Source organism: Thermobia domestica, chromosome 1 (assembly GCF_964235325.1).
Source record: "Thermobia domestica chromosome 1, izTheDome1.hap1.1, whole genome shotgun sequence".
NCBI lineage: Eukaryota > Metazoa > Arthropoda > Insecta > Zygentoma > Lepismatidae > Thermobia > Thermobia domestica.
In genome coordinates, this window is record NC_137454.1 from 384,062,032 (window position 1) to 384,088,765 (window position 26,734).

Genomic DNA, 26,734 nt, shown 5'->3' on the forward strand with positions numbered 1-26,734 from the left:
TAGGACAATCTTCACAGTAAGCCTCAAAAAGCATTCGAAGTGCATTTAGGCCAGAAATGGCGAATAAACGCACAATTCGTCGTTGGTTTGTCAAATTCCGTTCCCGTGACACACCAATCTAAAATTAGCCCTGCAGACACCGACGAACATTATGAGCTTCTCAGGAACACCGTAGAAATATATTCTCGGTAAAGTTCGTGCCGTTACAGACGAATTAGGTATACGTCATACACTTTCATTCGGTGACTCCGTGTAATCAATAAGGTGAAAAAGCTGGACTCATGAGTTTACACCAGTCAACAAGAATTACCATCTGAGTTCTCTGAGTGTATGCAATAACTTGGAAAGATTTTCTGCATCGGATTGTCACTTCTGATGAAATATGGATCTATGGCAATCATAAATAGTCAGAACAATAGTTAGATCGTAACGAACATCTAGATCACCCCTCTACTTGCACAAGGTAAAAATTGTGAATTTTACGTCCCACGCATATCCCGGCAAGGCTAAACGAGACGGTGATGATGAAAAATGAATAAAATGGTGGAATCAAGGAAGTAGTAGGAAACGGGAGAACCCCAAGAAAACCCACGCACACAACGTTTATCCACCACAAAGTTCACCTGGCACGAGCTGGGCTCGAACCAAGGACTCCATGAACCAGAGGTGAACGCTCTACCACTGAGCCACCGCAGCCCGACCTGCAGGTGTTGCTGCTGTTATGGTGGATGCCTTCCACTTTTCTCAGGAGAGGTAAAACTTTATTGTGGATTGTTATAGTCCAGAACTTCATGAAATGCAGTCCGAACTTGTCTACAAGTATCCATCAATGGTCAACAAACATGCCATCCTTATGTTCCAGGACAATTGAAGCCCACATGTCCGCTAAAAGGACCATGTAAACTGCCGTGAGTTGCAGTACGAACCCCTTCCTCTCCAAATCGTATTCTACTGACGTCTCTCTCTCCCTCCAACTAGCCCCTTTTTCGGGATCTCGATCAAGTCTTGGAAGGATGATGATTGGGCGATGAAACACACGAATTAAGACTTCTTGATTCGTAGACTCCAGACTCCTTTTGCCATGAAAGCCAATCGTTCGCTGAGCGGTAGAAAAAATTCGTGATTACAGACGACCATTTTGATCAAGCAGGTATTGTGGTTTGCCTTTGGAAATGACGCATTTAGGGCGGACATTTTATTATCACCTATCTGATATCGTAGCGTGAGAGCCAGAGAAACGTAACTCCAAAAATGCTGTTTTCATTTTCTTCATGTTTAGACATAATTTTGAAAGCCCCACTTGCTGTAAATGGAACGTACGCCATCTGTTCCCTTTGTCGATCATCTGTTGTAATGTAGCTCAATTTCCATCTTATTAAAAACATATCTTTCTAAGAAATTAATATTTTTGTCCTCTCACCTGTAAACCTACGAAAATAGAGTTATGTTCCTCTGGTTCTCATGCGACAATATGTAGAAATTCTTGTTGGTGTTTAAAGGAAAATAGTGAGAAATGTATCAGTAAATTATTATTATTATCCAAAGAAGTTAATAACATCTTTGTTTCACGAATTCCGAAGCAGGCATGGAAATATATTATTTGCTATAGAAATAATACAACACGAATAAAAATAAAAGTAAATTATAAACTCTTTTGGTGAAGCTTCATCAAGCACCAAGGAGATGTAGGAATATTAGAAAAAAAATGAAAGTTTTACGTCCTATGGTTATGCCGGTTCTATTCCCGGCGTGAACTCATGTGGTTCGGATTCCACGTTAATTAGTAGGTCCCGTCTCATATAGCCTCGCTGCTGAAAGGGATGTTAAACTCAACACAAGTCGACTCAACGGTTATGCAGACTAGACTAAAGGAGACGGCGATGATGAGAAGTGAATGAAATAGTGGAATTAAGAGAATGGGAGGAAATCCACGCACACGGTGTTTGTCCACCACAAAGTTTACTTGGCGCGAGCTGTGATCGAACCAGGGACCCCATGTATTAGAGGTGAACCTGTACTACTGAGCCACCGAGGCCCCCTATTAGAGAAAAGAGTGATAAAAATGAGCAATGTTAAGTCCGGCGCCATATTGATTTCCCGAGTTCCCTTCTTCTTTATCCGAGGAAGCGAAAGAGTTTATAACTTACCTTTATGTACGCCCGTATTAATAGTATGTTATCTGATTTCTGGGAAGTACTTTGTTTCTCATGTTCGCTTCAGAATTCCTTTCCTTCTATCACGTGTTCATTAGCAATCCTGAAACAAGAATTATTACTTTCTCTCGGAAAAAAATTCAGAAAGGGCAATTTACTGATAGGAATAAATTTTGACTTTTCCAGAACTTTTTTTACAGGGTTTCCAGGTCGGTGAAAACCCTGTATAAAGTAAACCGTAGTCCCTTTTTCATAATATCGACCTATGAAAATTACCAAAATGATGCAGCTACGAAAGCACTTCAGAAGTTATCAAGTAACATTACAAAATATATCAAGGAAATATATTCGTTTACCTCATATCCTGGCATGCTAGTGACTCCAAGAATAACTGCCAACGTGACCATGTGTTGGACGATGGATGGATGTTGACCTAAATAAGATTTGGATGGAATAATCAGTTGCATTGAAAACATGGCACAGCCCACGGGACTTAGCCACGCATTACCTCCTCGACCTGAAAATAGATTATCATAATCAAGTCATGACAACGAAACAGGATTGTTACTAGGAAAATCACAATAAAAGTGTTACGAACAGTTTTTATTTGAATAAATATCATTTAACAGTATTCAGAACAAATACGTTTCTTGTAATTCGTCCATTTTACAAAAACGCGTTCGTTTCCCACCAGGTAAAACAAAACAACAGCATTCTTCATTTTTTTTTAGGAAAGTGAATCAAAAAGTTTGCGTTACCTATCGTTCCATTTAAGGGCAGATATTTTACTAAAAGATATCAATGGAAGTGTAATTCAATAATAATCAAAAACTTGCATAAACTAACACAGTGAGCATCTAATCCTTCTTCCAATACTTCAATTACAATCCTTTTATTACGTTACTTTTCTGTTTGTTTGTGTATTAAGAGTCAAATCTTTCAAATTTTCTACAGATAAATAAACTTAATGACAATACAATAATTTTACATTAATTTTGCTGTACCTTACCATTTTATTGTTAGATTGATTAGTTAGAAATAACTATCGAAGGCCTGGTTTGTTGGTTGCAGACAACAACTAGACGTTCTATTGATTTCATATCGATAAGTTTAACTATTCACAAGAGATTAACCAAAAAAGTTAATTAAGCATTATTTGAAGAAGACGGAGTGGTTCAGTGCTGGTTCGAGAGTTTTATTTAGCGTCTTCCATCTATAGTTATTAAAAAAAAAAAAAAAATCTTTTGTCAAATCATTAACATCGTAAAACAGATTACCAGGGTTTATTAATTATGCATTAACCATGAACGGATTGAATCTAAAACCATTTTATAATTAAAAGTAAAAATAATAACCATAAAAAAGCTTGAAAAACAATATTTTTATAAAATACACAACAAAAGTTTTTTTTGGGGGCAGGGAGGAGGGTAAATGAAGAAATGAGACTACGACCAGAAACACTGGGTGCGACTGATTGCAACAGATTGTAGCAAACCAGTTTCCTGATATCCAGAGAAACTCTAGCCTTCAACCTTAGATTGTAGCCTTACAAAGAACTCCTTGAGTGCGAGATCGGAAGTGCAATCTCTAGCAAGGCTCATTTCAAAGTGTAGTGTGAACAATGATGACAAAAAAATATTAGCTACTAATGACTCACCATGTGCATCAGGAGGGCGATAGAAAATACGTGTCCGGGAGGTGCAGAGATCAACCTTCTATACGATATATGTATTACACTTCACATAATGAACATCGTCGACATTCACGAAATGTTCAAAACAAACCATTACCTTGCACCATGAATACCGATTGAAAAATGACACGCCACAGTGATCACAAATGTTCGCACCATCAAGATCGAAGGCGAATTTCTTGGGAGTTACAAGCCGTTCAGGACGTTCAACTAGGTATGAACTCTTAAAGAATGCGCTGTAACGGGTGCCATCACATTCCATCAGTTCTCATCTCCCCGTTATATCAATGATTCTATATGCATTCTTTAAAAGTAGATACCTAGTTGAACGTCCTGAACGGTTTGTAACTCCCAAGAAATTCGCCTTCGATCTTGATGGTGCGAACATTTGTGATCACTGTGGCGCGTCATTTTTCAATCGGTGTTCATAGTGCAAGGTAATGGTTTGTTTTGAACATTTCGTGAATATCGATTATGTCCATTTTGTGAAGTGTAATATACTGTATATATCCCATAGAAGGTTGATCTCTGCACCTCCCGGACACGCATTTTCTGTCTTTCTCCAGATGCACATGGTGAGTCATTAGTAGCTAATATTTTTCCTGTCATTCACTGTTCACACTACACTTTCAAAGGAGCCTTATTAGAGATTGCACTTGTGACTTCACACTCAAGAGGTTCCTTGTTAGTCCCATTTCTTCATTAAGGAAAAAAGTGCATTTTGTAAACATTTTTTTTTACTTTTTTTATTTTTTATTTATTTATTTTTTAGTTTAGATTCATATTTCCTCAAACATTAGTAAACAGCACCAGACATGTTACATCTAAAAAGGAAACTGTAATAAACTTACCTTTGCCTTCTGTTTGTTGGTATGGAATAACAGTCAGCCCATGATATAAAACTGGTCCTTCTAGAACAGCCATAGAGGTAGCTATAACTTCAGAATAGATCACCAGACGACCAAGGGTTTCCGACTGTAAGCTCTAAATAAAAACAATATACCTCGTTAATTAATTGCTCCTATGTTAAACGTTATAAATAGAAACTGCATTAATATGAATTAACTTGTCAAGCTAAATTTGGATAAGGATAACCGGGTCAGTCCATTTCAAATCATCCAGCTAAAATATCAAATGAAACCCATAGTCTCAGAATGGCATGAAGATTTTTCTGTTTACTCTACTTGCCATCCTTATTGATCACATCAAATTTTAATTTGATATCTTATATACTTTTTTAGTTAATTTTTTTTTAGTTTGGTAAAATATACGTTTTTGTTGTTGCCGAGGGTTAAAGAGATTACGACATTGATATACTAAAAAGATCATAACTTTGTTAATTCTCATCATATAACAATGATTTTTTCACTAAAATGATCACAATAAGATACAGAATAAGGTAAAAGTACATTCAGTTACTTGTACTTGAATTGTTGTAGTAAATATTAGCTCAAACCTGGATATTACGATTTTTTTAAAGAAAAAACATAAAATTTTAAAATACAGTAAAAACTTAAAGGCACTACATAAACCAAAGTATTTTATATGTATTTATAAGTCTAAAGGCATGAGCTAATGTGTTCTGAAAGAAAAACTGTGGGTTTTTAACTGCAAATATTTTTAAACCATTTATCTTTAGAGTACGGCCAGGTATTTTAAGAAAATCGTAGACCTTCACGTTCGCAGCCCTAGCGTTGTCCCTAATTGTCACAGGGACATGAACCATATCTCGTTACAAAGCTTATGGAACACAGATTCCAACAAGGTAACTTCTGTGCTCCTTTGTTTCCAACCCACAGAAGAAGAAGAAGAAGAAAAATGGCTTTTTTTTAAATATTTTGTCGGACTCTGGCAACACTGTTCCTTGTCATACGCAGGAAAAAAATTCTTGCATACACACCAGACATTGGTTGGAATCATATAAAAAATAAAGGGCCTAGGTACAATAGCTTGCGAGATACAAATTCGAAACCTCGTATATACTATGGTCAACCTGTATATATTTTACGAAGGAACTGTGGTCTACCCTCAGGTTGGCAACCCTGGCGACTTCCCTAATTGTCACAGAGACGCGAATGATACCTCGTTGCAAAGCTTACGGAACACTGGTTCCAATGAGGTAACTTTTGTGTACCCCCCCCCCCCCCCCCGGTTCCCAACCCACAAAAGAAGATGAAAATCATCTTTGACTTTTGTGGGACTTTGGGAACACTGTTTTTTGTCATAAAAGAAAAATCACTTTCTCCTACGGATTCGGCATGGGGACGCACAGTCTAGGTTCATTAGGAGCTGAGCAACAGAGGTTTGAAGTACTGGCGCTAAGAGAAACGGATGAGCCACGCATCTTCTAAGGGTTAAAATAGTGCACATTTTACTTTCTGAAAAACTCACTGAATGATTTATATGTAAGGCGTAATGGAATTATGACATTTTAATCAAGCTGAAGATGTTACATTATTTAAGCTGCAGTAAATTTATCAATGTTCTAGAACTAATACAACTGTGCATAAGCTTTTACAGTAAACTTTAAAATCAAATAACCAAAATATAATTTTATTATTTTTACTCATAAGCGCTTTCGATAACTGTCTTAGTTTTTAATAAATTAAAAATATATTTAATGTATTTAGAAAGTAAGATTGTTTCACAAAGTATTCCACAAATCAAAACAGTTCGTTGGAATCTTATATCAGTTTAGGTAGCAATTTCGTTCGGTATCTTGAGGAGTGCGAATCCTACAGCCCTCAGGTTCATGAAAAAGAGTTGAGTTAATTTCAGTTTAGCGTCCCTTTCAGCAGCGAGGCTATATGAGACGTGGACCTACTGATTAACGTGGAATCCGAACTCCGAATTTTTTTTTTATTTTTGCAAGGAAAATATAGAAAATATAAAGTTCACAATGATTAGAAAAGAAACATTGATGGAGGCACGAAAAAACTTAGAAGGGCGTTTCACTCAAGCCAGGACAGTACCTGGAACACCTATTCTTCATCACTTTGAGCCCAAATCTGAAGACTCCACTGCAACAAAACGAGTAAGTTTAGATGACAACTTTTGCACAATATTCAACTTTTCTGGAGAAAATCATTCGGTGAAAATGCCTGATGTGGGTGTGCACAATTACATTGCATGCCTTTATGATGACCGGTGGTATTTTGGATTAGTTTTGTCAAAACATGAAGATGGAGACGTTAAAATTAAATTTATGCATCCCCATGGGCCTGCTCCATCTTTTCACTGGCCCCTAAAAGAAGATGTTTGCTGGATTCCTATGAGTAACATAATTTCATGTGTACCCCCCCCCCCCCTCTCCCAGTCACAAAAGCATCCGGAAGAATGTATTATTTTTCCGAAAAGGAAATAGGTTCAATCAATCTTCAGTGCAACAAGATGTTGAAACAAATGCAAGCCCAGAAATAAAATGTTGTTAGTGTTTTATTTAAACATTTTCTGTAATTCCACTTCAGGACTTCTATGGTGTAAATAGTAAATGAACCACTTCAGGACTTTAAGATGATTTGGTAAATTCTTTTTTCGTTCACTGATTATATTCAATCTGTTGTATGTGATGAATATGTATAATTCATTAAACTCATAGTGAATAGCTATTTTCTTCTTCTTTTATGGGTTGGAAACCGTGGGGGGGGGGGGGGGACAAAAGTTACCTCATTGGAACCAATGTTCCGTAAGCTTTGCAACGAGGTATCATTCACGTCTCTGTGACAATTAGGGAAGTCGCCAGGGTTGCCAACCTGAGGGCAGACCACAGTTCCTTCGTAAAATATATACAGGTTGACCATAGTATATACGAGGTTTCGAATTTTTATCTCGCAAGCTATTGTACCTAGGCCCTTTATTTTTTATATGATTCCACCCAATGTCTGGTGTGTATGCAAGAATTTTTTTTTCCTGCGTATGACAAGGAACAGTGTTGCCAGAGTCCGACAAAATATTTTTTTTTTAAAAAAAGCCATTTTTCTTCTTCTTCTTCTGTGGGTTGGAAACAAGGGAGCACAGAAGTTACCTTGTTGGAATCTGTGTTCCATAAGCTTTGTAACGAGATATGGTTCATGTCCCTGTGACAATTAGGGACAACGCTAGGGCTGCGAACGTGAAGGTCTACGATTTTCTTAAAATACCTGGCCGTACTCTAAAGATAAATGGTTTAAAAATATTTGCAGTTAAAAACCCACAGTTTTTCTTTCAGAACACATTAGCTCATGCCTTTAGACTTATAAATACATATAAAATACTTTGGTTTATGTAGTGCCTTTAAGTTTTTACTGTATTTTAAAATTTTATGTTTTTTCTTTAAAAAAATCGTAATATCCAGGTTTGAGCTAATATTTACTACAACAATTCAAGTACAAGTAACTGAATGTACTTTTACCTTATTCTGTATCTTATTGTGATCATTTTAGTGAAAAAATCATTGTTATATGATGAGAATTAACAAAGTTATGATCTTTTTAGTATATCAATGTCGTAATCTCTTTAACCCTCGGCAACAACAAAAACGTATATTTTACCAAACTAAAAAAAAATTAACTAAAAAAGTATATAAGATATCAAATTAAAATTTGATGTGATCAATAAGGATGGCAAGTAGAGTAAACAGAAAAATCTTCATGCCATTCTGAGACTATGGGTTTTACGACCTGGATGAATTGACATGGACTGACCCAACCTCGACAAAACCTGGAGATTATTATTAGTACGAGGAGTGATCAGAAACTAAGGTTACAAAGTCTGCAGTGAAACGTGTATATATTATTTCATACAACTAATACAGCCAATAGATGGTACATACATCAGGTTATTTTCCGATATAGCCTCCATATCGGTTGCGGCACTTGCCGCTTCGTGGGATGAATTTTAAGATTCCCTCCTGGTAAAAAAACTGTCCTTGTTCAGCAACGTTGTCACGAAATGTTTCACCTCCTTGTCCGATGCGAAGAGACAGAATCCTAGGTGCTCCTCCAAGTGCGGGAACAGGTGAAAGTCGCTTGAAGCCAGGTCCTGGCTGTAAGGAGTCTGAATCAGCTTCTCCATGTGAGCTGTGTTCAAATCTGTTTGATGCCGTACGGATCGGCCACTATCCTCCTCGTCGGTGACGTTTTCTCTACCAGCCGCAAACTTTCGACACCATTCTGCGACATGCTGACGAGACATTACAGTCTCTCCGTAAACCTATACCAGCTGCCGCTGAATTTCAGCCGTGGTTACATGTTTCGCCCAGAAAAAACGAATAATTGAGTGAACTTCTTCGCGAGACCAGTTTTCCAAACGAGTCACTATTTGTGTTTACCTACAACTAGCGACATAGGTAGTGGATGGCTGAGACTCTGAACAGTTGCCAACTCCATATATTAAAATTACCGCACACTCCTCATTCCTTTATAAGCAGACGAAACTCCACAAAAAACGGGTTTGTAACCTTAGTTTCCGATCCTCCCTCGTTGCTTCATTTGACTCTCAATGATTTTAATTCTCATACGAAGTAATAATGGTCCATTTAAGCTCAGAGGCACTAATAAGGAGCATGTATTCGGACTTCGGCAATAGTTATGACTTCGCGGTGTATGTATATATATATGTACGACTTTTTTCACAAAAAAAAACTTAAAAGAGCCGACTAGGAAAGTTAAAAATACTGTCTCTGGATTTTAGCGTTTTATTAGTAGAGCTCTAACGTAAACAGTAGCCAGGGTGTCTACTAAAATTCCAAAATGAAATTTCGTGATTTTTTGTGACCTTTTCTTTAATAAACCATAAAACTTCGTAACATTCTCAAGAGCGAATTTGGGTGCGAATTAGGCCGAATTTTCACGCAAACAATAGAAGCGTGCTTTGCCTGCAATTTGGTGGCGTCTAAAGCCGACCATAGACATTTTCGGTGGTGAGTTTTGACGTTTTATAAAACAAAATTTTCCAGACTACTTATTTTTGTACGAGTACAAAAAATCTTGACCCAAAAGCTAAATTTCGTGACTTTTTTTTTTTTTTTTTTTACTTTCATGACCGTTTTCTGATTTCGTGACTTTTTCGTGACTTTCGTGACCGATAGACACCCTGGTAGCGCATGTAGAAGTTCGTCAAAGATAGGGAGGATTCAAGTTCCTAAGTTCATAATTCAGGTGGTTGTGTGCAAATCTTAATACTGTAAATGGTTTAGTTTTACATAAAATTTTGCTAAAGGGGAGAGGGGTTAAACTTCGAACCCTGTTTTCCCCGCTCATGCGTGAGTCTAAGTATAACATGTGAATTCTTGATGCCAGTGTTCTTCATTTTAAAGTTGGATGAAGACGAAAGCAGAGTGAAAACTCAGAAGTTATACTAAATTAATGTAACTAGAACACCTAAAAAATAAAGGCAAATAAAACTGTTTCATCTTTACAATCAACAGAAAGAGTCTCAGCATATAAAAGAAATGTAATTATTTTTCAATTACAACGCATTTATATGTTAAATTCTCTTACAACTAACTTGTATACTCATCCTAATGTTTTATTTAACAATTCTGGCCCAGTGCTAAGGTTGCGTATAAAGACAAGGGACTGAACAAATTGTGCTCAAATATTGTATTGCTTTGTTACAGATAGTTACTAATATTCGTCTTCACAAGAGTCATTATGACACTGCAGCACATTATTTGGTATACGGTTTGTATTCAACACGGTACAGATTTTGATTAATATTCATTAAACTTAATTAACAAGCTTGCAGTTAACATCAAATACTCAAATTAAGATTGCAAAAATGAAATGAAATGAAATCTTTGAGTTTTACGTCCCACGTTTATGCCGGTGAGGCTAAAGGAGACGGTGATGATGAATAATGAATGAAATGGTGGAATGAAGAAAGTGGGAGGAAACGGGAGAACCCCGAGAAAACCCACGCACACGGTGTTTGTCCACCACAAAGTTCACTTGGCGAGGGCTTGGATAGAACCCGGGACCCCAAGCACCAGAGGTGAACGCTCTACCACTGAGCCACCGCGGCCCCCTCAAATTAAGATTGCCTGTGATATGGTGTCAACAAAATTGTGCCACAGCACACACGACAAGGGCTTCAATTGGGTTTCTGAGAACCATTTTCGGCCATCGTATTATGTCGAGAAACACTGACATAAACTGGCCCTCTCGCTCGGCTGACTTCACTCCGCCTTTTTTTTTTTTTCTGTTTTAAGGATAAAGTGTATGTGAACAAACCACAAACAATACAGTATCTCAAGGACAATATTCGTGTAGAAATACCGGCACTCGGACCAGAAGTGTTGACCTCTGTCATGAATCATGTGCTACACAGGGCCTGTACCTGACATTATATTCCACGCATAAGTGTAAACGATCTTCCATCTTTGGTCTTAAAGTCCGTGAAATATCAATGGAAACTAATAATAAATACATAAGTTATTCACAGTTATAACATCTTCGTGACTTTTGGCCTAACCTGAATAAATATCCTTGATTTTATGCAAACTTTCCCCACTGACTTCATCTATGTTCTCAGAACTTCAAAAATTACTTTCACACAAAATATGTAAATAAAACAATACCAGAAGTGCAAATTATTCATGTTTATACAATGTCAAAGTGTACGGGACAATGTTAGAAGATATTAGAAAAAAAAAAAAGAAGCTATTCAAAGCTAGCATAGTAGCTTTTCCAAGAATACAAGAATATATTAGAATTTACAGATTTTTGCCAATTAACTTCATGAACCTTTGATTTTTTTTTTTTTTTTCACAGATGAAAAAGGAATAAGGACTGATTGAAGTTTTATGTACCTTCTCAGCAATGTGGCAACACGAGACGTAGACCTACAACTTAATGTGCGATATGAACAAAATACTGCTACCAGGAATCAAACACGGATCTCGTAAGGGGAGCAAAGAGTTCAAATAATTTCCATAAACTTCCTCTCCCGTGCGAAGAACTGGCACTTCAGCTAGTATAGTATTATAGTGGAGTATGTTTGGCAAATTAAGAAATTCATTGTATGTCGAAACCTAATAATACAGTACTGGAGATAAACGAATTGCAAAATTTGATGGGAGTCTGAGCTATTACACGAGAGCTGTCTAAAAACTATCAAACATTTTTTACCTATCGCGGCAGTAGGCGCGGCTCGAGTTGCCACCTTCATTCAGAATTTTGCCACACTAAGTACGCATCAGCTGTGGTAGCATGAAGACTGTGACGCTCTCATTATGCTTTCTATGGCGTGTTACAATGTGCGCTGCAATAGAAAATCCCGCCGCTTGTTAGGTGCATTCTGTGATTAGATTTTTGTTGGTAAAAACCACAGGCCAATTCAAATCCATCGCAAAATGTGTGAAGTGTACGGACATTGAATAATAAATGAAGGTTTTTTTTTTTTACGACAACGCACGTCCACACACGGCCAAACGTACCTGAGAGCTCTTGGATGGTTTTGGATGGGACGTGTTCGATCACCCACAATACAGCACGGATTTGCCGCCGAGCGACTACCATTTCTTCCCAGCGATGAAGACATGGCTCGATACATAACGCTTTGATACTGACACCGAATTGTATGCCGGTGTAAACCAGTGGTTGAAATCGCAGGCGGCAGATTTCTACCGAGACGGTATTGAAAAACTTGTGCCACGGTATGTTAAGTGCCTTAATTTGCATGGCGATTATGTGCAAAAATAGCCTAATAGTGTACCTTTCAAATGTATATAATGCAATTTGATTTGCTTATTCTGTTACTTTTTTTATTTATTTCAAAACACCTTTTACTTTCTGGAGAGCCCTCGTACCACGGTCACTCAGAGAAGGTGATTTAACAAAAGAAAAAGAAGACTGCTGTTTACTCAAGTTGCCATCGAGACATCTTGCTAACTGGTAAAAATGAAAATAATCTCGTATAGACGACCAAACAAATAGCCTCCAGTTTAAGAGCTCATAATGACTGTTTGTGTGGAAGACGAAGAAGAAGAAGAAGAAGAAGAAGAAGAAGAAGAAGAAGAAGAAGAAGTAGTAGTAGTAGTAGTAGTAGTAGTAGTAGTAGTAGTAGTAGTAGTAGTAGTAGTAGTAGTAGTAGTAGTAGTAGTAGTAGTAGTAGTAGTAGTAGTAGTAGTAGTAGTAGTAGTAGTAGTAGTAGTAGTAGTAGTAGTAGTAGTAGTAGTAGTAGTAGTAGTAGTAGTAGTAGTAGTAGTAGTAGTAGTAGTAGTAGTAGTAGTAGTAGTAGTAGTAGTAGTAGTAGTAGTAGTAGTAGTAGTAGTAGTAGTAGTAGTAGTAGTAGTAGTAGTAGTAGTAGTAGTAGTAGTAGTAGTAGTAGTAGTAGTAGTAGTAGTAGTAGTAGTAGTAGTAGTAATAATAATAATAATAATAATAATAATAATAATAATAATAATAATAATAATAATAAGAAGAAGAAGAAGAAGAAGAAGAAGAAGAAGAATCAAAACCTTAGCAAGAACTTGTAAAGATGGATAAGAAGAAAATAGCGTCAACATAACTTGATATTTACCGAAAGGAAATAATAGTATTAAGTTTTCCTACCTTACCTCAAAGTACTCCACAGTTGAGAACTTGTGAGGACACGCATGAACAAGAATAGGAATGAAAGTATTTGTAGCACGGGGAGGTTCCACTCCTTTACCACAAAATTTCAGAGCAAGCTGGTTCATCTTCAGACAATCTCCTTCCATTTTGCTCTTTATTGTATTTAGGAAATCCAGCTTATCCTGAAAAGAAGTAATAGTAATATAAAAACTCAATTATACGATATATTTTGGGACATTTAATGTGATGAATTATCAGCTTGTTTAAAAGTGTGTTTCACACAACCTCATAATAAGAGAACGGATTTTAAAGATATTTTGTTTCTGTTCTATTAGAACGATATTCTACAGAAGTTGCGATTATTAATTTTTGCTTTATGTCGGTATACCATGAGATCATGAAGGAGCGGTATCCGAACCATTACTTGGACTACATCTGAAGTATTGTTTACTCAGCAGCGCTTGAACCTACGACAACGCACATCGGAAACCAGCATTCTAACCACGTTCCCTGACAAACCTTGGTATATAAAAAGAAAAAAATGATTGTGATAAGCTCTGCAAGGTGTTATTACACATAAATAACCCATAAGTTCGTTAACAGTTTGTTAAAAAACGTTAAGTACTGGGTAAAAAATGAAATGAAATGAAATCTTTAAGTTTTACGTCCCACGGTTATGTCGGTTAGGCTAAAGGAGACGATGATGAGAGATGAATGAAATGGTGGAATGAAGAAAGTGGGAGGAAACGGGAGAATCCCGAGAAAACCCACGAGCACGGTGTTTGTCCACCACAAAGTCGACACGGCGCGAGTTGGGATCAAACCAGGGACCACAAGCACCGGAGATGAACGCTCTACCACTGAGCCACCGCACCCCCAAGTACTGGGTAAATATCAACCAAATTACATAATCAGGTTGAATCAGTTGGTTTTGAACATATACGTATATAATTGCTTCTGCTGTGTAGATAGTTGTTAAAATACTGATTCGTGATTAATAATCTAGTTTATCGGTTACCATTCTATAATTATTCCGTAGTTTTCTTTACACGGTACGCGTTCATTTTTCTCTCAAGTTTACTAATTTTTTTCAAGTTCGGCAAGAGAATACACATTTTTAAGGATTTGCAACGTATCAATACCGTGAGAAATCTGAGAACGTATATTTACAATTGTCGCTGCTACAAGAAGACGGACGATTTTTATGCGAAATATTGCAGAGGATAATTCACAGAAAATCTTATGTTAGGGAGTAACAGAGGCAAGTGCTAAAAATATAAACTCATAACGTCACTTTACTCATAGACATTACTGCGAAAGAATATAAAAGTAGTATGTACTCCTGACAATGACAGTTCTTGCTTAGCAATCTGAAGATATCAGGTTCGAATCCGGTGGCTTGTCATCCTGAGCTTTTTTCTCAGTTTCATCACATGAATGTCTTTCCACCTTTGAACATAGGAAATTCCTAACTTCCTTTCGTACTGATGCTATCATTATTGTTGTGGATTGTTAATAACTTCTGTGTGTATTAACCTTGTATGTTGCATCTGAAAGTCTGTTAAAAAAAACAAAAAAACTGGAATACTGGAATATTCTTTTCTCTAATATAAAGTTCTCCAAAATACAAATCAGCACAACAATTCTCATCATTTTGTCAAAGTATCACCTGATCAGTGGCGTAACTTATCTATTCGGAAGCGGGTCAGGAGCGACTTCCCTCATTTAAGCTTCCCAAAGTTCAAGGAGGGTCCATTTCAGCATAAAACTTCCTTACTTCATATGATATGATACGTACATGAACGTATAAATTAGAATACATTCACTACATCCAAAACTCTTAAATGAAACAAAAATGTGATCTTGTCCCATTTCAGTAAAATGAAATCTTTCAGTTTTACGTCCCATGGTTATGCCAGTTACGCTAAAGGAGACACTGATGATGAGAAATGAATGAAATGGTGGAATGAAGAAAGTGGGAGGAAACGGAGAACCCCGAGAAAATCCAAGCACACGGTGCTTGTCCACCACAGTCCACTTGGCGCGAGCTGGGATCGAACCAGGGACCCCACGCACTAGAGGTGAACGCTCTACCCCTAAGCCACCACGGTCCGCATTTCAATAAAATGTCTACTATTAGTGCCTCCCCCCACATACACACGTTCCCGAAATAATATTCATTTACTAAGGCTATAAGTTAATGTCAAATATTGTCCTCTCACTTTAAATTTTGAAGCATGGAATGAGCCCACTACACTATTTCTAAAACAAAGTGAAAATAATTTAAGTATTGCTTCCCACTCCCTCCCAACATCATCTCTGAACAAAATATATTTCCCTGAGATGAAGATTAAATGTAACGCTATACTGCAGTAAAACACAACTACGGCCCCTAGAAGTAATAACATTTTATTAAAGTTTTAATTCTAAGAGGGACCAAATTTCATATTTTCCTAGAGGTCCCAAATATTAATGCTTCTTCCTCTCCCTCCTCAGGAAAAGTTCCAAGTTACGGCGCTGCACCTGCTTACTGTCCCAGAGGAACAATTAATCGAGGTCAGCATGCTCTTACGTCTATACAAACAACCCCGGTAGGAACACCGTGTAATTGAAATTGGTGAATCAATTAAAATAAAACAAAATAAAATAAAGATAAGAATTTAACAAATTTCATATTCAATAAACTAGATGTTTAGTGCAGTTACCTCGTGTTTCCCTAGAAGCACTCCATGAGTAATTTGTGGTATTTTGTCTTCTGCACATTCTAATTCCAGATGAGTGGATAATAAGTCTTTTAGGATCTCCAAACGGGCATTGTTACTTTGTTTCAAGGCTGCCAGAATATTGCCGTCACTTTCATATTGATCGGGGTTCACTTCCAGGTGGATCTATAAACAAAATATTAATTAAATATACATAAAAAAAGAAATGTTGTATTTAATGTTCTGTGATTATACTCTTTAAGATACGGAGTATATTGTAATATCCCGCACATGATTATATTTATAAACATCATCATGTATTTTTAATTATAAACAAACTCATGTGCTCTGCTGCTACAAGTTTTACGGGTGCTTACATTGAAATGAGCATTCAAAATAAAAGCTGTGTCGTCTGCTACATTTACTTGGGATGTGATTCATTGGTAGATAAGGTAACAGAATTGGACGACGGCCATTGTAAAACAAAAGAAATAAAAATGAGAATTTTTAGAAAAATTGATGGGAGATTGTTGGGAACTGGAGTGGAAGGAAGGTATTCCGAGATCACAATACCTGTCGATTCTCCATGGTCTCTGCTTGGCTCCTTGTTGTCCTCTCTGCTCATCTCTTTCTGTGAAGGCGTGATGGTTCCGATGTGTCTGATTTATTCTAGCCTAAAGTTTGCTACTTCTCAGATTCGCGATAAGGCTCGTAGAACGGGAATTTCGCTGACAGACCAGTTTCAAGATCGGAGGTCTGTCGTTCTGATCACAAACGAAATCTTTCTCTCTCTAGCCACAGGGCTAGAACCTGCCGAAGACTAAAATAGAAGATCGTTAAACTACCGGAGGATTGACTGTCTATGTCTGATCTCTTCTACCAATTCACTCCGACTTTAGTCCTTGAGCCAGACCCTGAAAATGGGGTGTCTGGTTTCATTTAGAGGTAGTAAATGCCACCTGCATTTCTGAGTAGCTAATATTCTGAACTTTCAGATTTGGCATGATACTTCTCTGAAAGCGGTAGCTTTCAGCGGGTAAACCCCCCCAATTTAGAATCTTACAGACATTTTTTACTTAGCTCAGTGGTCTTTTGAAATACCTATATATCTGTCCATTTTAGTCATAGAACAATGAGTTATACCTCTTTTGATTTGGAATTAAATAGGCTTTAAAGTGATGTAACACACTTACCTATAGTACTGACGAAAGGGAAGTAATGAGGGAAAACTTAAGAAAAATTCACTAAAAATTCCCTTTTTACAATTTTTTTCTCTTATTACGTGGCAACACTGCATGAGGAGTAAAGGACACCTATATTTCAGAGTAGCCAATACTATAAGCTTTCATATATGGTATGATACTTTACTCTGGGTGGTAGCTTTCAGTTGCTAAAACCTCCTTTTTAGATTCCTAATGAAAATGGTAACGAAATCCCGTGGTCATTCGAAATTCCTCTATGTTCGTTATGATCACAGAAGTAAAATTTGCATCTCTTTAGTTTTAGAATTATATAGGCTTTTAGATGATTAATACAGTTTTCAATAGTACTGACGAAAGGGAAGTAATAAGGGAAAATGTAAGAAAAATTCCCTAAAAATTCCCTTTTTACAATTTTCTTATCTTATTACGTGGCAACACTGCACGAGGAGTGAAAAACTCCTATATTTCAGAGTAGCCAATACTGTAAGCTTTCAGATATGGTATGATACTTGCCTGTGGGCGATAGCTTTCAAGGGATAAAACCCCCTTTTCAGATTCTTTAGCCTTGAGAGGCAGAAAATTTAGTAATGATTTCGAGAAAAGTTGATGTAAAAAAAAAAAAAAAAAAAAAAAAAAAAAAAAAAAAAAAAAAAAAAAGTAATAAGTTTTCTGATGCTGGTTTTATATAATTGAATAACTGACCATGAAAGATCAGAAAATTTTAAAGTTTCTGAAGGGAAAGAGAAGCGGAGGCAGGAAGGGGGGTTATGTCTTTCAGTTTCATTTTTTTTTTTTTCAAAGACCATTCGTAAATTGCTTGATGTTTAAAGTGAAGTTAATGGTGCAAGAGAGTAGATCTATATGCTTTGTAAACATTTCGAAAACATAATATTTTAACTTTAAAAATATTTTGATTGTAAAATATCATGGCGGTATGTAAGTTAAAGAGAAGTTCGTAACTCAGTATGGTAATGTTTACAGCATCATTAGAAATATTCTTCACATATCAAGATCTAAATAACATTTTATTTACATTACATTAGTTATGTTGATCATCATTCAAATATGCCATGAAAATAATAATCACATGGAAAAATAGGCGTGTCTTATGATATAGTTTGTAGCCAATTGCATATTCACAGTATTTGTTGAATACTTATATCCTTTATTTTGATTCATTCATCTTCATCTGAGTCTACAACTTCGTCTAACAATTCAGATATTTCTTCATCTTGATAATTGGCACATGTTTGGATTTTGCACATGTCAGTACACTTTAATTCATGTTTCATGCACTCGCAATCGGATGGCACACAGTTCTTAGCACACGTACACGACAACAGCTCCATCACTTCTTCTGGTGCAGGCCGACAATCCATCCAATTGATGTCAAGCTCACCCGATGCGTTTGTCCTCCAGCCATGAAGATTGGGACTTGGTATGTCAGGATTCGCTTCCAGTGCTTTCTTCCAAATGGTTGCTTGGTAGTTAGCTCTCTGGATATGTTTCTCAAGAGCCTTCTTGCATGGTGGTAGCAGATGGGATTCAACTAAACCTTTCTTTGCACAGAACAGCGAGTACCTTAATTCATTTACAGAGTCCACATTGTGACAATACAACCTACAAACGAACTTTTCTACTATATCCAACGTCTCTTTCTTGGGTTCAAAACTTTCTGACAGTTTCTTCAGTGCCTGTACAAACTCTCCCTTTTTAAAAGGTGTAAAAGCTTTACACTTTCCCTTACCAGCAAAAGCACTCACTGTATCACAGCCTGTGATAGCATGAAATCCTGCTAAGGCTGCACAAATGTTTTCCCCATTTGCGTGATATATCTTGTTCATATCGTGGTAATAAAGACGGTTAGATGTTCCACTCTTCAGGAAAATATGTCCTCCATGCTTTGTTAGTTCGTCAAAGGTGCTCAGTACTATGACTGCAACATCTGTATCTTCACTGTTGATTATAATGGTAGAGCAGCCTGATCTAAGAGCATGAAACGCATGAAGCACAAGTCTTGTGCCTGCTTCCTCCTGTGAAGACCATAATTCTGGAATGTTTGTCACTGGTAATGTTGAAGACAGTTGACAGCACTCCTTCTCGCATGTTAAAAACACAATTTTGTTACCCAGTTTTTGAGTATACTTTGAAAGCTGCCATTCTTTCCACAGAAAGTGAATGAGCTCACATCTGTTATTAGTGTTGCTCAAGAATTTTCTCCAGTTTCTGAATGGATGTCCAGCCATGATGTTTTGAATATACATACTGTCCTCAGAAACCCTCCGCATTTTTTCTGCATTTTTTATAGACCTACTTTTATAGGTATCAAATATGATATCAACACGAGGGCAACGACCAGAATCAAGTAATATTTTTGAAAGTAACTTTTCTGCTAGGAGGCCAAATGTTTTAGGTACTTCCATTAATTTGTGGACCTGGCTCATTGCGTCAACAATGTATGCTGAAGTCTCTTCCGGTATTGATTCTGACTCGCAGTTTCTACTTAACATATGCATCAGCTTTGACTTGACGGTTTTCCTAATGGTTCCCTGTGGCGTTGCCAGAGACCAAGGTAATGGTCTAAGAGGATAAACAAGCACTTCCCTCATGTTCAGATTCCTTTTTTGAGCTATTATAGCCATCTGGGCAAAAATACCCCTGTCTGCTTTCAGAATAACGTCTCTCCCTTTAACTTTAATAGTTTTACTTTTCTTTGAATGGGCAAACGTCTTTAATCCTTGCTTACGCATTGGAGCGTGGAATGCCCCTGGCTGCACACCTATCTGCAGGCGTTGCTCTTTAGAGTTCTTATATGCTTTCTCACCTTTCTCATAAGCATTAAGTAAGTCGTTTGTGATGTCTACAGAAGCTACCATGCCAGAAGATATATTTAGCAGATTAGATTCCTTGAAAGGATTTGTCCATTCCTTCGTCAATATCTCAACCATCGACGAAACATTTTTTTTATCCTTCTTGATTCTCGATAGTGAAAGGTCATGAGGAGTGATTTTACTTTTTAGCGAAGAATTTGTGGCTTCTCTAAGGATACATAGAAATTCTGCCCTTACATCTGAAACTAAATAGTACCTTTCAACGCAGCCTGCCGAGTGCTAAATTTGATTGCTCCAGCAGGCCATTGGGTATCTTTGTTGACAGTCTCTTCAATTACTTGATCTGCAGGAATTTTCCCAAATGGATTGACTGTCCTCATTTGGGCGGAGAACTCGCCTCTCTGAAATGCTTCATACACAGTTGGATGATTTTTCTCAAGACCTAACATTTCATTGTAATATACCGAAAGATAGAGTGCATAATTTAGATGGTCATATGCAAAACACCACGGGATCATCTTTCGAATACTTGTCAGATAAAGCGGCCAGTTTCCTTCTCATGTTGCGCGAACTGTCATTAAAAGAACATCTACCATATCGACGTAGGATATCCAAAAGGAAGATAGGTCACCATTTTCGTGCCTTAGATGGTCCAGATATGCTTCAAACATTTTCCAAATTGTTACAAAAGACTGTTCTGACAAAATTTGAGGTAACTGCTCAGTAGTGGCTTCTCCTATTTCCTCGAACAATTGAGATATGTTAGACTTAACTTCCTGCAGCACAGGAAAGATATCTATGTACTTGGACTGTAACCATAACCGGAATTAATTGAGGATTATTCTCATCAGTGACTCAAATGCTAGCTTGTGCATACGAATAGCACGGTTATAGTGCTTCCCTTGTAAACTTCGAATTATGGATCCCTCAGCAACATTTCCTGATTCGGATAAGAGCTCCGGCAAACCAGAATCTTGAAATCGTCTACCGATGATGCCCATGAAGTTATAAATAGTATGGAATCCTCCAAGATCTAAAACTATTGTCCGGTACTTTTCAGGATTCTTTCATACAATTTCATTTGCTTTTGAGTAAATAGCTTGATCTGCAGTTAGAACTAAAGACTGAAGTTGTAGTTGCTTCTTTATGATGAGTGAACGATTTAGTATCTCATGTATTGTAGTCATACTGATTGCTGGCGAATTTATTGTTGGTAGGTAGCTAATGCTTGTTGGTTGAATTTCACGATCCCTCAGTGGATTGATGTTGAATCCAGTCCAACTTGGAATTAGCTGATTCTGGGGATCTATACACCGCAACATAATCCAAAATAAATTCTTAGACCTTGACCTGCAACGAACTCTTCACAAATGGGATCATCATACCCAATTACAACTGGACCAACTCTTTTCCCAGGAATGTAAGGCGTTAGCTCTTTCGTGGCACCAACAAAAGTTCGTTGTCTTGTCTTTACTGCTATTTTTGTTGTAACCAGACTACTAATTTGTGACTTTGATTCTAACTGTATTGCTATTCCATTCACACGATGACCCGCTCCAGACAGGGTCTCCTCCAACCTATCAATGTTATCCCAAGCAAGTTGAGTAAATTTACCAGGCACAATATTTCCAGGTAGGGCTATACGATCATCCTTTTCTTCAGATGTTTTCTGGACGGCGATGGCAGTTTCTATTTCCTCTATTTGAGGGTAGGACAAGCCGTGACCGCATCGGTTTAAGATCTTTGTTAATTCGACAATTCTACCATTCAATGTTTTCAGCGCAAAAGGTAAGAGAATGTGTTTTGAGGTTTTGACTTTTCCGTCAGTAACACCAAAAATAAGATCTTGTCCAAATGACCATATTAGACGTGAAGCTCTGTCACTTGTTAATTTAGAATTGTCGCCTGTAAGAATAACTTTCAAAAATAATGCTACAGATTCTGGTAGTAATTCATTGTTCTCTTCAAGTGCTCTTAAATGATCTGGAGTTGGAGGCCAGATGTTTGACAGTACATGTTTTTGTTGTACATTCTGAATATCAGTTCCCAGTCGATTGGCAGTAGATATCACTTGCTGCTCTGATGATTTCTGAAATTCTTGTAGTTTAGAAAACAGATCCTCGTTTCTTCTGACAAGGTCTTCTCTTGACAAGGTATCTGGGAACATGAGAAGCTTTCCACTGTTACTCATAGTGAAATGAAGACGTAAATCGTATACTTTTTCGATTTTTTTTTTTTTTTTTTTTTTTTTTTTTTTTTTTTTTTTTTTTTAGTGTGTGTGGTTTTACATCTTTGACTCCATATTGCAACATGCTCTCAACATATGTATTAGTAATATGAACAAAGTACACAACTGAAGGTTCAAAGCAAAGCTCGGTGATATATTCTTGCAGATCCTCAAAGGCACGGATTTCACTGTTTGTGTCTACTAAGTCTTCATCATCTTTCACTGATGTTATTTCACATTCCATGGTATTAGGCTTAAATGTACGAGTATAATTGCGATAGCATGTGAAGTGATACTGTGCTTCAGCTGCTATCAATTCCCTTCTATTCACTAAACTAAGGAGTTCTTCATCATTTTTCTCAGTTGCACACGCTTTGATTGTCTCTTGAGCTCGTGTTTCCACACATTTTACAAGTGGTTCTCGAGTCTTGCCCCTCGCTTTATATTTGCTTGCTTTATTACAAAAAATACAAATGGGAGGCAAAAGTGGACCAGTAGGGACATCCAATGAATCAAATGATGCTGGTGACCGTGTGGATATGTTGGAAAGTTTCTCTTTTGAATCAATATCACAAGTCTGTTTTCTTTTTATAATTGCATCAAGTCTTGATTTCATGGTGAATTCACTTCTACACTGTCGATGATGTTTAATGTATGGGATTTCTCCTTCTGTTACAGTTGCTGAAGCTGCTATTACGCCTGAGTGATTTCTTATTTTTGCTGCATTCAGAAGTGCCATGATTCTAAGTCTCTCGGACACACAAGACTACTCCTGTCCCCTGTACAGTGAATAACACACTCTTCCAGTTGGGCGGTTTTCTTGAATTTTTTGACTCTTTGACGACTGTCGTCACACTCATCATTCTTTTCCATTGTTCACTAGAATGTCCACTAAAATTTCCCTCATTACTTCCATTTCGTAAGTACAATTGAAAACTGTATTAATCATCTAAAAGCCTATATAATTCTAAAACTAAAGAGATATAATTTTTGCTTCTCTGATCATAATGAACATGGAGGAATTTCGAAAGACCACGTAACTTCGTTACCATTTTCTTTAAGAATCTAAAAAGGGGGCTTTAGCAACTGAAAGCTACCACCCAGAGTAAAGTATCGTACCATATCTGAAAACTTACAGTATTGGCTTCTCTGAAATATAGGAGTTTTTCACTCCTCATGCAGTGTTGCCACGTAATAAGATAAGAAAATTGTAAAAAGGGAATTTTTAGGGAATTTTTCTTACATTTTCCCTTATTACTTCCCTTTCGTCAGTACTATTGAAAACTGTATTAATCATCTAAAAGCCTATATAATTCTAAAACTAAAGAGATGCAATTTTTACTTCTGTGATCATAACGAACATAGTTAGAGGAATTTCGAAAGACCAAAGGATTTCGTTACCATTTTCATTAGGAATCTAAAAAGGGGGCTTTAGCAACTGAAAGCTACCACCCAGAGTAAAGTATCATACCATATATGAAAGCTTATAGTATTGGCTACTCTGAAATATAGGTGTCCTTTACTCCTCATGCAGTGTTGCCACGTAATAAGAGAAGAAAATGGTAAAAAGGGAATTTTAGTGAATTTTTCTTAAATTTTCCCTTATTACTTCCCTTTCGTCAGTACTATAGGTAAGTATGTTACATCACTTTAAAGCCTATTTAATTCCAAATCAAAAGAGGTATAACTCATTGTTCTATGACTAAAATGGACAGATATATAGGTATTTCAAAATACCACTAAGCTAAGTAAAAGATGTCTGTAAGATTCTAAATTATGGGAGTTTACCCCCTGAAAGCTACCGCTTTCAGAGAAGTATCATGCCAAATCTAAAAGTTCAGAATATTAGCTACTCAGAAATGCAGGTGGCATTTACTCCCTCGAGATGAAACCACACACACCCTCTGGCTCAAGGACTATTCAGCTATCCGACTCATTCCATTAACTCCGACTAACTCCCTGTTTCCGGCTTGATCTGGGTTTTTAAAGACCCAAATTGCCTGATGATGTTGCTGACTCGAGCCACGTGCTGACAGGCACTTGAGATCAGAAATGGTTGGATAATCGGGAAAGGAACTCTCTCAGATTTGTTACATAAAATACCCAATGACATAAATTCACTACATAAGCGTAAATAAACATTTCTTCAATTCAGCAAGGAAATCACAAAAATACGAACGAAAACATACCCTGAATTCTCAGACAGAAATGAATTCATTAGTAAGGACTCTCTTTCCGTGTGTTTGCTATTCTTAGTGCAATAAAAACAGTTTTATGTAATTAAAAAATAAACAACAGATTCACAACATTAATGACAGTTCTTCATGATAAATAATGTTTCTCAGTCAGTCAATGGATCGATGGGTAGGAAATCGATACCAATCAATGACCAATAAACACTGATCTCTTTACACGAGAAGCAGACGACAGGAATAATTGTCACTTCCTTGGTCACGTGATGAAAGAAGATCAGCGCCACCACTGCTCAAAAGGAGGTATACAATTTCATGCATCGCTTGACTCGACATCACTTTCGACTGGTCACTCCTTCTCTCTTAGCTTGCTCTGAAGCTCTGAAACAATCCTAACCTAACCCAAGTCTCTTAGCTTGCAGTGGAGCTCTGAGGCCTCCTGTTTACTTTTTTTTTTTTTTTTTTTTTTTTTTTGAGTATTGTGGGAACTTAACCCCTTTCTTAGGTAACCTGTCTGAGAGATTCTTAACCGTAACCATCCGACTTGCAGTGAAGTTTCGTGATTCTCCTTCAAGTCCGAACGTGGATACGTATTTCTCAAGCCGTTGTGTCTAAGCTTCAGAGAATTCCTTCTGAAAGGAAGAATTCTAAATTTTGTTACATGTTTTAGTGCTAAATCCTATGTTTGTGGATTTATCGGATAAACCTATTTCTTATCACTTTCTTACCAACGAAGTTCAAATGAGCGTTCATGTAAACGAATTCAAAATTGAACTTTCTAACTTGAACGTAGATCAAGGAATTTTGCTGCATCATTGAAGATCTCAATTTAGTACTGTAGACTAACCAAGATCAATGAAGTTAAACCTCAACAATTGGATGTTTAATGTTAAACATAGTTCATCCACCATTTGATCGTGACTTAACGTTGAACGTTGTTCGTGCAACAAACATCTTCACTGAATTCGGCTACGAACCTCATTTAACATTCCTACTGCAAACTTACACCATACTTCCTGACCGAGCAATAAAATTTTTTCCACTTAATTCCTCTATAAAATCTGCATTACATAGAGAAAGAATGTATTGCAGGTGATAGTGGAAAAATGTTACTGTTCCGTCAAGGAGAATGATGCAGTAAGAATTTCCAAGCCACGGAAGAAGACAAAATGGTCTTGTCGAAGTCGTCTCGCAATTTTTAAAATTAAGGCTATTTAGAGGTAAGTCACTGCTAAAACAATTGTCATAGAGGATAATACTAAAATCTCTACTTATGCACTAATTATAAATGCGAAACCAAATCAATATTGTTATTAACGTTACCTGTGAAAACACAACTCTTCCAGTGGCTGTGCCACCAATAGAAGCCATCAAAAGACTCGGCGTCTGCCAGGTTTCTTCCGCTGCTAGCACTTTCACTTCCAGCCGATGTGATTTGTTATTTACATCCATCACTTCAACGGAAGATGGAGCCTGAGGGGCTGACGATCTGCATTCAAAAGTAGAAGAATAAGATCAAAGTTCTGGTTCATTAATCTGAGTGCATGATATTTGATTTTAATTCACTTTTTTTAAAAATAAGATTATGTTTAATATATCAAAAACATATACTAAAAAACTACTAAAAACACTAAATAAAGGTTGAGAGTTAAGAGAGAAGATGGCACATATTCTTAAAGTGATAAAGCGATTAACATTAAAACTCGGAAGTGGTTGATTTCTGCCAATTGCGATGTCTTTTATCGTTTTTCCTCTATGTAGATCAATATTGAAACCGGAACCTGAAGTGGATTTCTATCACTTCCGGTTTAAGTAGAAACTTAAGGATAGAAATGGAATGTATTCTTTAGACGCTTAATCAATTTGACTTTTTTTATTTGATTTTGTTTGAATTTAGCGTCCCATTCAACAGCGAGGCTATATGAGACGTGGACTTAGAGTTTAACGTGGAATCCGAACCACATGAAATTCCTCCGGGAATCGAACACGGGTCTTTTCGGCCAAAGGTGCGTACGCTAACTGCTTAGCCACGAGGGAGTTAATCTTAATGGATTGCAGGAAGACACTTCTCGCCATCTATTACTATTTTTGCTCTATAGTGATCTGCGTTAAACCGGAAATGGTTGATTCCTACTACTTCCGGTGGATGGATGACCTCCATCAACGAAGTCTTTTCCTAACCTTTGACTCTCTACACC

At 37.1% G+C, this 26,734-nt stretch overlaps 1 protein-coding gene across 1 annotated transcript in view; it reads right to left on the reverse strand.

Moving 5' to 3' along the window:
- The window catches only part of Hcs (holocarboxylase synthetase-like protein), an 89,848-nt gene that overhangs the window by 18,607 nt on the left and 44,507 nt on the right, over positions 1-26,734 (reverse strand). The window contains exons 9-13 of the mRNA XM_081731801.1: positions 25,860-26,025; positions 16,088-16,270; positions 13,385-13,564; positions 4,698-4,830; positions 2,510-2,670 (exon numbers count right to left, since the gene is read on the reverse strand). Of these exons, the coding sequence (XP_081587927.1) occupies positions 2,510-2,670; positions 4,698-4,830; positions 13,385-13,564; positions 16,088-16,270; positions 25,860-26,025 (823 nt within the window). The remainder of the gene's footprint in view (positions 1-2,509; positions 2,671-4,697; positions 4,831-13,384; positions 13,565-16,087; positions 16,271-25,859; positions 26,026-26,734) is intronic.